The sequence below is a fragment of the Pagrus pagrus genome, assembly GCF_965226575.1.
Source record: "Pagrus pagrus genome assembly, chromosome: 18".
Lineage (NCBI taxonomy): Eukaryota > Metazoa > Chordata > Actinopteri > Spariformes > Sparidae > Pagrus > Pagrus pagrus.
Genome location: NC_140202.1, coordinates 8,752,415 through 8,768,473, shown reverse-complemented (window position 1 = coordinate 8,768,473; position 16,059 = coordinate 8,752,415). Strand labels below are relative to the sequence as shown.

General features: G+C 41.5%; 1 protein-coding gene across 1 annotated transcript in view; it reads right to left on the bottom strand.

The window, feature by feature from the left end:
- The window catches only part of LOC311273558 (alcohol dehydrogenase 1-like), a 15,820-nt gene extending 1,294 nt beyond the window's left edge, over window positions 1-14,526 (bottom strand). Inside the window, exons 1-15 of the mRNA XM_084380662.1 lie at window positions 14,446-14,526; window positions 13,539-13,640; window positions 12,641-12,782; window positions 11,925-12,012; window positions 11,604-11,826; window positions 11,162-11,422; window positions 10,497-10,629; window positions 10,217-10,355; window positions 10,091-10,112; window positions 3,184-3,285; window positions 2,607-2,748; window positions 2,418-2,505; window positions 1,432-1,651; window positions 996-1,256; window positions 477-612 (exon numbers count right to left, since the gene is read on the bottom strand). Of these exons, the coding sequence (XP_084236788.1) occupies window positions 477-612; window positions 996-1,256; window positions 1,432-1,651; window positions 2,418-2,505; window positions 2,607-2,748; window positions 3,184-3,285; window positions 10,091-10,112; window positions 10,217-10,355; window positions 10,497-10,629; window positions 11,162-11,422; window positions 11,604-11,826; window positions 11,925-12,012; window positions 12,641-12,782; window positions 13,539-13,640; window positions 14,446-14,463 (2,077 nt within the window). The 5' untranslated portion in view covers window positions 14,464-14,526. The remainder of the gene's footprint in view (window positions 1-476; window positions 613-995; window positions 1,257-1,431; window positions 1,652-2,417; window positions 2,506-2,606; window positions 2,749-3,183; window positions 3,286-10,090; window positions 10,113-10,216; window positions 10,356-10,496; window positions 10,630-11,161; window positions 11,423-11,603; window positions 11,827-11,924; window positions 12,013-12,640; window positions 12,783-13,538; window positions 13,641-14,445) is intronic.
- Window positions 14,527-16,059: the final 1,533 nt, after the last annotated feature.

Sequence of the window (16,059 nt, the reverse complement as noted above, 5' to 3'; positions counted from 1 at the left end):
TGTTAGCAGCAGCTGCGACGCAAAGCTTTCCAGCTAAATCCACAATCCGAGGAACACAAAACAAGTTAGCACCGAGCTGCTATCCCTGCAAAGGAAAGGAGCGACCAGCTTCCTCCATCCACCTTCTTTCATCAGGCCTTGCACAGCAAGAACAGCACTGTTCAACATTGGGATTACAACCTTCTCCTTCTTGGCTCACCAGCCAAGGAACCACCAGCACCTTTTCTTCAAAGTTTCTCCCCTATCAAAGAAAAGTGGTGATCCACCATCTTGGACCTGAGTCCAACCCTCATCGGCCATCTTGTACTCCCCTCTGATCAGCCATTTTGTTTGTAGTCTTTCTTTGTTTTCATTTGTCACTTTGAACCCTAGCCACCATTTTGCTTTTGTTCTTCCAGACACACACTCTCACACACACATGTATAGTACATGTTAGTTGTATGTATATATATATAGCTTACAAACTAGCTTGTTACCTCCAAAAGCAGTGCCTTTCCAGGTGCGTCCAGTCACCAGCTGGAATGGCCGGGTGGTGATCTCTTGTCCGGCTGCTGCAACCCCGATGATGACGCTGGTGCCCCAGCCTTTATGGCAGGCCTCTAACGCTGCCCTCTGCCACCAAGAGACAATATCAGGATAGTATCACATCTGCCTGATACAAACAGCAACTGATCACTACAACCAACTCATCCTAATGTTTTTTTTTTAATATTGCTTAACTTTGTTTATCATGAATGTATTCAGTTTTTAAGGCCTGATAAATACCAGGATTGTTAGTGGTGGGCTGGGATGAAAGTATGACTGTCTATGGCTGGCAAGAATAAAATAATGGTAAAAACACTAAAGTCAAATTACTTGAAATTTCATAGAAACATTTAATTGTATCAGTAAACCATGAAGGACAATCATGATTTATCTGGTTATTCAGCATGCACAGAGGAAATACTTAGTATGGGAGCTGATCAGTAATATACATTTATTACTCCCCCACTCACCATAATTGCCACATTGCCCACACATTCAAAGGAGTAGTCCACACCTCCATCTGTCATCTCTACCAGGACCTCTTGGATCGGCTTGCTGTGGTCCTTTGGGTTCACCACGTCTGTGGCACCGAACTCTCGAGCGGTTTTAAACTTGTCAGGGTTGAGGTCAATTCCAATAATTCTGGCTGCCCCCGCTGCTTTACAGCCCATGATTGCTGCAAGGCCCAGTGCTCCCAGGCCAAACACTGCACAGGTTGAGAGGGCCTCCACCTGCAGAGTGAGGGAGAGGTAAGTACAGGTCAGCACAATTCTGCAGAGATTAATGTTAGGGTATAGAGAAGGGAAAAAGAAGAATAATGTTGAATGGAATGGAATACAACATAATGCTACATAAGAAGCAGCATTTTGCAATAAATGGGGATTATCTATATTCAAATTCACTTACCTTGGCAGTGTTTATAGCTGCACCATAACCAGTGGTAATGCCACAGCCCAGCAGGCACACCTTGTCTAGAGGGGCCTTTTGGTCCACCTTGGCCAGGGAGATCTCAGCCACCACGGTGTACTCAGAGAATGTGCTACAGCCCATGAAGTGGAAGAGGCTCTTGCCTTTGCAGGAGAAACGGGATGTCCCATCTGGCATCAAGCCTTTGCCCTGAGTGAGCCTAAAGAACGAGACACAACAGGCGAGAATTATGTGAGAAGCTAATCTGTACTGTTCAAAGTGCTTTGAAGGTGCATGAGTGAAGATTTGCCCCCTCAAACAACTGGGGGCAGCATATCTCCAGAGTAATCACTAACGGCTGCTCAGGATACTCTTTGCTGTAGCTATTTATGGCCGTAGCTGGCTCCCATTTGCTAGTTAGCTCAGTTAACCACGCAGCTAGGGACCCTATTAGTTTGCTAGCTTGGTGCAGTGTAGACTGTTGGTGATTATGCAATGGACAACAGAACCGGGATTGGGACTGAACATAGCCTTGGAGACAGACAGATGTCAGTTTGATGACAAAGAATACTGTGCAGAGGTGATTTTCCACGACTTCAACCAGGACTTCAGGGACGAGAAGATTAGCAAGTATTTCCTTTCTCAACATGTTGTGAGTATCTTTTGTTTATTTATTCAACTAAAAGCTAAGAGAGCTCGTAAACTGTGGCATACATCGTCAAGCTGAAACTACTGGGATATTGGACTATCACCTCTCGTGGTACAAATGGAGTTATGGGATGGCATTGGCCGAGGCTAGTCGGATAGCATGCTAAATTCAGTAGATATCTCTGCAAGACAAAACAGACACATCTGACATAACGTGAAAACTGCAGTTGTTATTATTATTATTTCTTCACATTCTGTTAATACAAATTTTTTGAATGTTTTAAATAACATTTCTGGCCTTATATTACGCATTACACCTTTAAACACAGGACATGTACCTGATCTTTTGACACAAGTTGGTTTTGGGATTCTTGCAGAACTTGCACTCGCCACACTGTGGGACATACAAGGGTATGACCGTGTCCCCTAAAACACACACATCACGTTATTCTTGAACATGTCTGTTATGTTTACATTACATGCAGCAATCCTGTCTGCTCAGAGAAGGCGAGAAAAAAAGGGAGAACCTGGTTGAAACTTGGTGACTCCCTCTCCCACGCTCTCCACAGTGCCGGCTCCCTCGTGGCCCAGCACTACAGGGAAAACTCCCTCAGGGTCGGAGCCACTTAGTGTGTAGGAGTCAGTGTGGCAGATCCCAGTGGCCACAATCTGAAATAAAGGACTGTGATCTGATCCAATGCTCAATCCATTTAAAACTGCTACTACTAATCAATCAGTTCATATGAGTAATTATTTAAATCCTCTACTTTATTACTGAGTTGTGAGATTTTCTTTAAGTAGAGGTTATAAACATTTCATTAACATAACAGAGCTGTCGTGCTAAAGGTAAATTAGGAATGCAGTCACAAAAACAGCAAACTCTTCTTTCACAACATATAACCAGGAATAACTAAAGGTGTAAAGTACACCAGTGTTGGACTGTACATACAATAAAAACACTCCCACACAGTGTTTAAAAGCCTACAACTCCCCTCCAGTTAGTTAGAACTGAAGAAGCCTCATTAGTTTAGCTATTATATGATTACACAAATCTTAAGAAAATATGACGGGAAACAGGAAACACATCAGCCCTGATTAATTTACCTTGAGGCGAACTTCCCCAGCTTTAGGAGGTGCCACCTCCACCTCCTCCATCACAAGAGGTTTCCCAGCCTCCCATGCTACTGCAGCTTTGCACAAGATGACCTACAACACAGCATTCAAGAACAGCTTAAGCTGGCCTGGCATCTCTCATGATAACATCTTTTACTGTAAACAAGATCAGAGTAAGTTCAACATCATTTGTTTCTTGACAGGCTGAACATAACAAACCTGCAAAATGTGTCTTCAAGACAACTTTGACCCTTTTTTCCCATTTGTGCAGACTTGTTTCAACAATAGAAAGACTCAACAAGCACTTAGGCAAATACTTAAGATCCTTGGAAGAAACACATATCCTTCCTGTTGTACTGTAAATGTTCCCTCTACTGCATAAAATCTGGACCGAGCAAAGGAAACAAGCAAACATTTGCAGAAGTTCATTATCCTGGTGTAAATGCATGAGAGTAGGAAGTCAGTGTGCTTACCCTCCCTGTGGTTGCCATGTTGTTTCACAAGCGGACGCTCACACTCAGGGTTAGGTAAGAGTGCAGAATGCTTATCGTGGTTTAGACCAATCACAAAGGGGCCTAGCCTGTGAGGGCGGTAGCCCTTATCCAAACACTTTAGACTTACACTACAAAGCTCATTTCCCCCCTCCTATCTTTGAACAGAGGTGAAGATATGGAAATAAAGAGAGAAATAATAAACGGAGAATAAATTGTAGAAGACCTAAGGTATATAACATTTATGCAGTTTGTTTCTATTAAATAAAAATGTATGGGTTTGCCTTCATTTAACAGCTTTATGAAAGGAGTTAGGACCTTAGGACCGGGTCCGTGTACGTTTCGTTAGTTTGATTTTTCCTTTAAACCGAACTGTCAGAAAACGAAAGTAAGCTGGTAATTTGGTTTTTCGTTTTTTGGTTTTTGGTTTTAAAACGAAAAAACGAGGAAACCAAAATCAAATTACGGTTAAATTTTGATTGTCTTTTCGTTTTTAATCTTTTAATCTCTTAAACAGCACATTAAGGCCGATGACAGACCGGAAGTGTCTGGACTTCAAAATAAAAGCCCAGTGAATTAAGTTTTAGCCGTAGACAGTAGATGAATGGCCTATAAAAAAAAATCTTCTTTGTAAATGTTGTGTTTTGAGCACATTAATACATATTCAAAGCTGTGTTTATTTTTACACATTAGCGACAAGCTCATCGTTTAGTTCATCTTCTCCTCGCTGCGCTGGGTCTCTGTCTCCGCTGCGCACGCTGTAGCGCTTCGCTTCCATTCAGTCAGATCATTTTCACAGCGTGTTCTGCCGCCCGTCTCCGGTCCCAACCGGGCTCCGGACACGGAGCAGAGACTGTCCGACAGGCTGTCCCTCTTTGAAGCAGAAGATGAGGTCAGCTTCACTCCCGCTTCTGATCTTAAACAACACTGAACTTCAAAATAAAAGCCCAATGAATTGAATTATAGCCATAGACTGTGCTGACTCAATCCGACCCTGAGATCTCCAACCCCGGGCGTATTTGGCAGGTGGCAGCGGCCCCTTTACGGTTCTTTTCTACTGTCCTGATCGTCCCAGCTACACCCAGGCGCAAACCCACCTCCCTCCACCTCACATCCATTGAGTCTGGAGTCTATAGGCAGCCAGCTCACCTGTGAGGCCTTTGCCCTGAGAACAAAGGAGCTGGCTGGCCTCATCCCCAATTGTTGTGCTGTGTATTTGATGTGACTTACCCATTTCTGTTCCACACACACTTAGTATATTTAATAATTAAAGAAGATTATTGATGCTAATTTCTACCCTCTGTCATTACGCGCAACTATTACGCACGGCGGAGGTGATCCCCTCATCTAAGCTGCCAATTAGGCCACACTTAACAGTTACCACTACAACTCCTGGTGGGACAAGAAGTCCTCTTGCCCTCTTGCGCCTGGGTGTAGCTGGGACGATCAGGACAGTAGAAAAGAACCGTAAAGGGGTCGCTGCCACCTGCCAAATACGCCCGGGGTTGGAGATCTCAGGGTCGGATTGAGTCAGCACAGTCTATGGCTATAATTCAATTCATTGGGCTTTTATTTTGAAGTTCAGTGTTGTTCAAGATCAGAAGCGGGAGTGAAGCTGACCTCATCCTCTGCTTCAAAGAGGGACAGCCTGTCGGACAGTCTCTGCTCCGTGTCCGGAGCCCGGTTGGGACCGGAGACGGGCGGCAGAACACGCTGTGAAAATGATCTGACTGAATGGAAGCGAAGCGCTACAGCGTGCGCAGCGGAGACAGAGACCCAGCGCAGCGAGGAGAAGATGAACTAAACGATGAGCTTGTCGCTAATGTGTAAAAATAAACACAGCTTTGAATATGTATTAATGTGCTCAAAACACAACATTTACAAAGAAGAATTTTTGTATAGGCCATTCATCTACTGTCTACGGCTAAAACTTAATTCACTGGGCTTTTATTTTGAAGTTCAGACACTTCCGGTCAGTCATCGGCCTTAATGTGCTGTTTAAGATCAAAAAACGAAAAGACAATCAAAATTTAACCTAATTTGATTTTGGTTTCCTCGTTTTTTCGTTTTAAAACCAAAAACCAAAAAACGAAAAAACCAGCCTGAATTTTGGTTTTTTGGTTTTTGGTTTGAAACGGAAAACCAAATTACCAGCTTACTTTCGTTTTCTGACAGTTCGGTTTAAAGGAAAAATCAAACTAACGAAACGTACACGGACCCTCTGTCTCCGCTGCGCACGCTGTAGCGCTTCGCTTCCATTCAGTCAGATCATTTTCACAGCGTGTTCTGCCGCCCGTCTCCGGTCCCAACCGGGCTCCGGACACGGAGCAGAGACTGTTCGACAGGCTGTCCCTCTTTGAAGCAGAGGCTGAGGTCAGCTTCACTCCCGCTTCTGATCTTAAACAACACTGAACTTCAAAATAAAAGCCCAATGAATTGAATTATAGCCATAGACTGTGCTGACTCAATCCGACCCTGAGATCTCCAACCCCGGGCATATTTGGCAGGTGGCAGCGGCCCCTTTACTGTTCTTTTCTACTGTCCTGATCGTCCCAGCTACACCCAGGCGCAAGAGGGCAAGAGGACTTCTTGTCCCACCACTCTCAGGAGTTGTAGTGGTAACTGTTAAGTGTGGCCTAATTGGCAGCTTAGATGAGGGGATCACCTCCGCTGTGCGTAATAGTCGCGGGTAATGACAGAGGGTAGAAATTAGCATCAATAATCTTCTTTAACTATTAAATATACTAAGTGTGTGTGGAACAGAAATGGGTAAGTCACATCAAATACACAGCACAACAATTGGGGACGAGGCCAGTCAGCTCCTTTGTTCTCAAGGCAAAGGCCTCACAGGTGAGCTGGCTGCCTATAGACTCAAGACTCAATGGATGTGAGGTGGGTTTTTTTTTTTTTTTTTTTTTACAGAGAGGAATTATGACACTTAATCAGACTTCCACATGTGTAGTAATTAAACTGTTTAGCACAAAGTATGGATAAAAATTATGAAACTTTTCGGATGAGATGACCTTGAGGGTACGCTCGCAGTGCGACACCTGCTGGTGTTTTTTGGTAAATGAACATGGATTTTAAAAGGGGAAAATAAAGGTTGTGATTGGATCTCCAGTGTGGAGAGAGGATTTACACTCAATGTCCTGTAAACATCACACTGGAACGAAGTCTGTCACTGACATAATCTTAACAATGATACTATTATGATTTGTATGCTTGCTGGCGACGGAATGAGTTTCGCAATGGGCGGACATAGGCTAGTGGGATAACTGTAGATTCATTGATAAGACTGTCAGGCACACACAAAGCCAGTAATAGCCTACACTGTTTTCGGCATATAATAATGCTGTGTGACGCTAACACTCAGTTAATGTAGCTACGAACCAACTTCCACTCCATATTTATCCATAAATGGACGAAGACGTCCTGAACCAGCTGTCATATCAATTTGCCGCCTGATCCACCTGTCTGTATACCTCTGTGTAGGTTCCACCATGTCATGAGACAAACATGCAAGAAGTCGCGCAGTTTATTGTGTTTAACCGGCGAAGAGCTGTCATTACGCGCGACTATTACGCACGGCGGAGGTGATCCCCTCATCTAAGCTGCCAATTAGGCCACACTTAACAGTTACCACTACAACTCCTGAGAGTGGTGGGACAAGAAGTCCTCTTGCCCTCTTGCGCCTGGGTGTAGCTGGGACGATCAGGACAGTAGAAAAGAACCGTAAAGGGGTCGCTGCCACCTGCCAAATACGCCCGGGGTTGGAGATCTCAGGGTCGGATTGAGTCAGCACAGTCTATGGCTATAATTCAATTCATTGGGCTTTTATTTTGAAGTTCAGTGTTGTTTAAGATCAGAAGCGGGAGTGAAGCTGACCTCATCCTCTGCTTCAAAGAGGGACAGCCTGTCGGACAGTCTCTGCTCCGTGTCCGGAGCCCGGTTGGGACCGGAGACGGGCGGCAGAACACGCTGTGAAAATGATCTGACTGAATGGAAGCGAAGCGCTACAGCGTGCGCAGCGGAGACAGAGACCCAGCGCAGCGAGGAGAAGATGAACTAAACGATGAGCTTGTCGCTAATGTGTAAAAAATAAACACAGCTTTGAATATGTATTAATGTGCTCAAAACACAACATTTACAAAGAAGATTTTTTTTTATAGGCCATTCATCTACTGTCTACGGCTAAAACTTAATTCACTGGGCTTTTATTTTGAAGTTCAGACACTTCTGGTCTGTCATCGGCCTTAATGTGCTGTTTAAGATCAAAAAACGAAAAGACCATCAAAATTTAACCGTAATTTGATTTTGGTTTCCTCGTTTTTTCGTTTTAAAACCAAAAACCAAAAAACCAAAAAACCAGCCTGAATTTTGGTTTTTTGGTTTTTGGTTTGAAACGGAAAACCAAATTACCAGCTTACTTTCGTTTTCTGACAGTTCGGTTTAAAGGAAAAATCAAACTAACGAAACGTACACGGACCAGAATAGGTATAGTTTGGGATTTTTCATTAGTTTGTTTGTTTCCCAATATCGATTTCAATTTAACTTAAGTTAGATTTTTCGGTTAGCGCTTTCAATATGTTAGTAGCATAAAGGAAAAACAGACAATAACATTCCTTTAAGTACAGGTTTCAAGGAAAAATACAATAACTTTTCGTACATTAATTTAGTTAATTTATTCCAGAAGTAACATTTTATTCCATTCAATTCTATTTTATTACCCCCTGTAAAAATGTTATATACTGTAGGTGCCTGTTTATCTATGATTCAACTAGTTTAAATTTAGGATAATCACTTGGGGTATTTATAGAAAATTACACGGCTACCTTCTATGAAAGCTGAGAACTACCTAGGTTGCTTTGATTTTTTTTTTATTGTTTTTTTTTTTTCAACAAAAACTGAATACAATACATTTTGAGAAAGATGAAAAACAGACAAAAACAAAAAAAAAAAAAAAGATAACTCCACCAATTTAACACATTAACATGTGTTTACAGGTCTTGGGGAGTACTACAGCATATATGAAAAACATAGTATTATAAAGCCTTGTGTTACTCCAGAGGAAGCTGCAATTACCTGGCTAAATTGCATTGTGGGTAATGTAGGTGGCAGAGATATCGTCCTTTTTCATGCATTCTTCCCTTTCCAAAACCTGTTTCTGCTTTATCAATTTTCATTATTTTTAAACTGTCCATAATGAATCCATCATTGTCATAGGAATGCAATGCCAGACCAGTGGACTGCTTTTCAAAACCTGGCGCCTCCATTCCCCACAATACAACATGAGGGAATTTATTAGATTACATCCAATTTTGTGGAGTGACAAAAGGCTTTATAATACTTTTTTCACATTTGCGGTAGTAATCCTCAAGACCTTAAAACACACTTTATTGTTTAAAATTGGTGGAGTAGTAATTATGAGCTATTCTAATAATTTCAAAATGCTGTATGCTCTCCCCACCAGGACAGTTTAAAGAGGCTAAGATTCCCGACCAGCTCCTTATCAGAGGAAACTTTATTCTTGCCAAGGATGTGAAGAGTTGCTGGTATCAACATAAAGCAATCAAATATAAAGTATCCAAGAAAAGATAATGTCACTTATTTAATTGCCATTCACATTTTGAAAATCCAAAGGAAGCAAATTCTTCTGTTCATAAGGGCACACAATTTATATGTAGACAATCAACATTGATCCATATTATGAAACAATTGCAGTTTTAAATCACACATTTGTACATTTTATACACAACAAACAAAACAAGGATGCAGCTGTTGTATTCTCTAGATTATGAAAAAAAAAGAAGAAAAAAAAGAATTGCATCTTGGGTGCACTTTCTGCAGAAACAGAAAGCAATCATGAACTGTATTTTCAACATCAGCTGTTATTATTTAGTTATATAGTTTCATATAATTGTATTTGGTGTGCCTGTTGTTTAACTACATCCTATCCTTTGTTAAAAAATCTATGAGAAACAGGCAGAAGCACTGCTATGGATCTTGGAGCCTGTTAAACAGAATAATTGCAATACGGTCTGCTAAGCTAAGCAAACATTGATATAATTAAGCTGGTTTGAGGAAATCTGAGCTAAAACTCTTTGACTGAGAGTTTAAACACCTTTTGATGGAGCATTAAGAGGCATGACAGACAATGCTTTAGACATGTAAATGCTGTGCCTATGAAATACAACAGAATAAGAGCAGAACACAAACAAGGAAGCCAGAGAGATTTTCTGTTTACACCATATGTTTTGCTTTTGCCTATGTTATTCTCACATTACAAGTTACACATAAGTCACTGTCCAGTGTTGATTGTTCAAGGTTATGTATATTGCACATTATTTGGTAGACCTATTATTTATTTTGGGGTCAACAAAAGCATCACAGTGGTCTTATTCTGGAGAAACATTCAGGACTGTCCGGATGCTGTGGAAAAAAAATAACTTAAGTAAACAGACCTGCACTTATTAATGTATCTGTGTTGTTACTGAGTAATGAATGGTGGAGAATTTACAGGAGTGTAAACATACCATTTGCCGGTCTTCATCATTTCGATGGCATCATTGACCTGTTCCAAAGTCAATTCGTGAGTGATGAACTCATCCAGCATCACCTTTTTGTCCAGGTAGGCTTTGACCATCCCAGGCACTGCATCTCTACCCTTAAAGCCTAAGCCATAGAATACACATAGAATCACAAAAAAGAGGTTAGAGTCTTATCCAGAATACAACTAGCGTGAATATAACCAAACAAAAACACACAGCCATTTAGTAACAAAAGATTCATTAGTCAAAGTCATATTTGTCTCACCTCCAAACGCAGAGCCCGTCCATGTGCGTCCAGCAATGAGCTGACCCGGTCGGGTAGAAATGTCGTGCAGGTCTGTCCAGCCAACAACCACGCTGACACCCCAACCAGGTATACAAGACTCCAAGGCACTGCGCTAGATGGAGAAACAGCACAAAGTCAGAGGGTTTGTAACCACATGGGTGCAGGTCTAAATCTCTTGACTAGCTGAGGAAATGTGGACTAGGTAACTTTAAGTTTGAGAGAGATTCTTACTCAAAACAAATAGGGGGCAGCATATCACTAGAGTAGCCAATAACTCCTGCTAACTTTAACTGTAAATGTTAGGTGGTTAGCTCAGTTAGCTGTGCAGTTACAGATTGGGAGCTCAGAGCACGCGAGCCCAGGAGCTTTGGACCTGGATGAGATGGAGCTAGCTGGTTAGTATGTTAACTTCATTAGATATCTCTGCAACATAATACATCGATGCCATGCCCTTAAAACTTTAACTTCGCTTTCTGTTGATAATTTTTCCACCAAATTTTCTTACATATTGCACCTTTAAAGACTATTGCTGGAAAAAAGAGCAAATTAACTTAGTTGACTTTGATTAGAATAAAGGTTATTGTATCAAGAGTTAGATACCTCCCTATTATATTCTTGAACCAGATTCAATGAAATCACCCTACCATGACTTCCACGTTCCCAGTGCATTCCAGGGAAAAGTCCACTCCTCCATTGGTCATCTCAGCTAGCACTTGACTGATGGGTTTATCATGATCCTTGGGGTTCACAAAGTCGGTTGCACCAAACACTTTGGCCTTCTCAAACTTGTCCGGATTGATGTCAACAGCAATAATCCTCTTGGCTCTGGCATTTTTGCAGCCCATGATTGCAGCCAAACCCACACCTCCCAGGCCAAACACAGCACATGTGGAGCCTGGTTCCACCTAAAGTAAGGATTGAACTTTTTAATGCTCCAAACAGTTAAAATCGCTAGAAAGGCTTTGAGTCTAAAACAAGAGATTCCAATCTGGGCAATTTCTAGGCACGTATAGCAAAATACCTAATTTCATTGTTTCAATCTCACAACAAAGATTTCAGCTAATTGCAACAGTCAAACATATTCACCTTGGCAGTATTGACTGCTGCTCCATATCCTGTGCAGACACCACACCCAATTAGACAGACTTTGTCCAGAGGGGCAGCGGGGTCAATCTTAGCTACAGCCATCACGTTAACCACAGTATACTCAGAGAAGGTACTGGTCCCTACAAACTGTAGCAGGGTCTTGCCCTTACAGGTCAGCCTGGTCTCTGGTGGTGCCATCACAGTGGGACGATAAGTGGCCCTCCTGAAACAAAATTTGAGTACTGAATACTAAGTGAAATGATTGGACTGAGGAAAGTATGCCACTGGATGGCAGGTCTATATGATGCTTATTGAGCTCACCATGCTTGCACACATTGGTTGGTCCTTTGGTCTTTACAGAAGCGACATTCTCTACACTGGGCAATGAACAGAGGGATAACTTTGTCTCCTGAAAGACAAAGACAATGTTGCCATGTGACAGTCAAATACATTTTAGGGCCAACTTATAATAGCGCAAAAAACATTGAATGGCAAAAGTAGGCCTCAGTGTATAACAACGTAGTGTTTATAGTTTATACAGCTTTAGAGGTGCCAGTGGTGCAGTCCCTTTTCAAAAAGTCAAGTCTGAACGATTAAAATGAACATGCAATCAGTTTGAATACATTTGAGCGCAATTCATATGCCTTATCTTGTTGGTAATTTCAGCATGGCTTTGCTCCTAGTTTGCACCTCCATTTTTTATTTTTTGCTTAGTTATGTGATAGGTCTATACGCTATCAAGCTACAAATGAACCTTGAGCGCCCTCTGCTGAAACTCAACTACTTCAAACAATCTATCATGCCAGATGGTTTGTTACACAGAACCACTGCTAGAAACAGTATGGAAAAGGGAACCACACTCAAAAATACTTTGCAGGTGATTGGATGAACCATATGTCTATCACTGTCTATCATGGACTAAGCTAAACACATTTCTGCTCCATACTCAACACACACCCTCAAAACATATTGATCTCCTCAACTCACTTCACAGAAAGAAAGCAAATACGCATAATGTAGTACCATTCGAAACTGACCTGGCTGATATTCAGTGACTCCGGGTCCAACACTCTCTACAATCCCAGCTGCCTCATGGCCTAGGACTGTTGGGAAGCCATCTGGATGCATACTCTCCAAAAGGTGGTACAGGTCTGTATGGCACACTGAAGTCGCCACAATCTGCACCGAAGAGAGTAACAAACCATGAAAACGCAAAGATGATACAGGGAAGATGATGAGGAGTCTTCACTTTCAGTGGGTTTAGCAGTACTCATAACACATTATATAGACCATATTCACACGGCGGCCCTTTTCCTTTGACGTTATGAATCGTGAAAATCTGGAGGGACATTGTGCCATGCTTCAAGGTAAAATAACATATTTGATAGCTAAATATAGCTTTAGTGTAATGTGTTGTTTTACCTTGAAATACAGCCGGATGTCCTTCAGGATACTCACTATCCATTATTCTGATGTCAGAGGAAAATAGCTGTCGTGTGAATATGGTATATTGACACTTTCATTTAGTGTTAGAGGTGCACTATGTAGTTTTGGTGAATAAACTTTTATCAGAAGAGAAAGATTTTCATTGACTGATTTTTTTTATGGCTGAACAAACTAAATAAACAAATTCTCTTTGTTTTTGTGACTAAATAAACAAACTTACCTTAGAGGACAACTCAATTTCATATTGTTTTACGTTGTTTATATTTGGTGGACCCTGCCACCATTCTAGCTTCAAACAGTGTTATGGGGAGCCGTATTTTCCTCTGAGAAGAAGCTTGTTTATCAATTTATGGAAAAATGAAAAATTTCTGGAGTTTGTATTATTACCTCATTAATATAGTAAATATTAGAATTCTGAGTTTAAATTTCTTTTCCAGAACTACATAGTGCCCCTTTAATGTCAGACATGGATGTCAGGACTTCTCTCACCTTGATGCGGACCTCGTTGATCTGAGGCGGGGCTACCTCAATCTCCTCAATCACCAAAGGCTTGTTTGGCTCCCACGCCACTGCTGCTTTGCACTTGATTACCTATAGGGCAGCGACACCACATGAAATTACCCAGCATGAGCACAAATGACAAATAATTGTGAGGACTGCCGCTGTTAAACCACACCAAGGAACCTTTGGGGTCTTCAATATTACCTGCGGTGCAGGTTGTATTAGAGTCTATAGGAGATGCATGGAGAAACGCACTAAAACCTGTTGGGTTTTATTGTGTTTCTCCATGCATTTCCATAGACTTCAATATAGCTGTCACCACAGTCTGGCCTCAAAGCAAGATTTGGTGTTGTAATGACCCCTCCTTCTTTTTAAGGTTCCTTGAACCATACTAGGAAGGGTTTCCAAAATAGAGCAACAGTACCAAAGGAAATGGATAGTTTTAAATTGTGCGCCAAGTTAAGGCAGGACCTGAGATATCTTACTGGAGCAGAGGGTAAAGAGACACTTATAGAGATAGAGAGAGAGGATATCTTAAGGTCAAGCTCCCAGAATACTATAGCCGTTACATACATTACATATCTGTAACCTGATACACAGTTCGATACTGCACAGGAAGACATTACACAATTGTATGTACAGTGTTATCAGGAATCCACCTCACACCCATTCATGCTTCACCTACTGAATCAGCCTTACATACACAAATTTGAACTGCACCCAATAAAGAAGCACTTTCAATACTCATGTATTCAATACTCATGTATTGAAAGTACTAATGGCATACTGTTCAATTTCTTTAATGCTTTGTTTCATCATTGTGTAGTGAGTAGTGTGTGCATAAATACATTCACATAAACAAGTGTCCACATGTTGAATGATACAATGTACTTACCTTCCCAGCTGTGGCCATTTCTGCTGCAAAGTTGAGAACAACAAAGCGACAGAGGAGTTAGGAGAGGAGCGCAGCTTCAGGACTGGTGGGGAAAAGAAGAGATGCTGGACTTTGGGTTTATATGTCACAGCAGTATACCAGTTTGGCAAACAGTGACAGGCTGGGACGTCTTATCAGCTCATTGAATTCACGTGACCTAAATCTAGGCGGCAGATATGGAGGCTGTGTAGAAAAAAACAAGCAGCAGCCACCACAACTCAATGTTAATCTCTTTTGTTAACTTAATAATTTTCAAATCACCACCACACTTATACTAGCCATCAAGCCTTGTCAAGATATACTGTGTTGTTAAGTAAGCCCTAGAGTGACTGGTAGGTTGTTACCTTTGTACGAGTAAGGTCACCTCTACGTGTAACCCCACCCCTGTCGTAACTCGTAACTACTACTTTTGGCCTATACATGATGTGCTTAGATATGATACATTGGGTGATATTCATTGACAGTAAATCAATAATGTTTATTTTTGATAATAGTTCCTGTGAATGACAGACGTGCCATGGGATGGGACAATATGAAAATTTTATGTCATGATTATCGTGGCCAAAATAATTGTGATTCACGATATCTGATTATCTTTCAAATATTTTTATCTTTTTTCTGAAAAAGAAATAAATCTTTCAGCAAACAGAGCTGGAGTGGACAATTGAAACTGTTGGTTTGTGGGCAGACATCTTCCTCCAGGAAATGGGCACCTCATCTTCCTGTTGTTCTGTAGTTTGGATTTCATAATTTCACGCACCCAACTTAACTTTTTTGTGGGGGATACAATGGGCTAGCCTAGTCTCTATGGTGACAGACTCTGGATTTTGGAATAACTGAAAGATAGAGGTTCCTCTTGTGGCAATTGAAAAGAAAACAGGAAATCAATACTGGATTGGTCTTTTTAAGTCACTCATTTGAAGATATAGACGATTATCCCGGCTCACAATTATCCTGATAATGGAAATTCACCCTGATCCACTTATTCTGCACGTTTTTTTTGTTTGTTTGTTTTTTGGCCTTTATGGCTTTATTGACAGGACGGCATTGAGATGTGTGAATTGAAGCCACTAAAGGCATACTGACTGGAAACATTACGATCTTGCATGGTTTGTGCTCTATGGAGGACAGTAGGGCTCTGCAGCATGCTTAAAACCACGCAGAAGCCACTAAAGGCATCCTGACTTAGTATCCATCTACCAAGCATCAGTAATTTTGGTGAAAGTGATAAGCCTGCACAGAGCTCACAGGATATTAAAAAGACTATATTTACCACAGCCACAGCCTTTTTATACTGTGGACAATTGGCAAGCAATACACAATTATCTGCTGTAGTACCAGTACACTACAGAGCAGCTTCTTTACTCTGCTTTTCCCTGCCATATTATACTCTCCTCTCATTTCTGATCCAGACACTCCATCAGGCCCTGAAGTATATAGGCCACAGGCTATTTCCCTGCCTGACCCTTGGACTTTGGGTTTGATCTGCCCGCCTGCTTTTAATGCAAGTCTGTATGTGACCACGAGTAAACATTAACTTTTACATAACATACTTGGCTCCGAGTCATGCAGTCT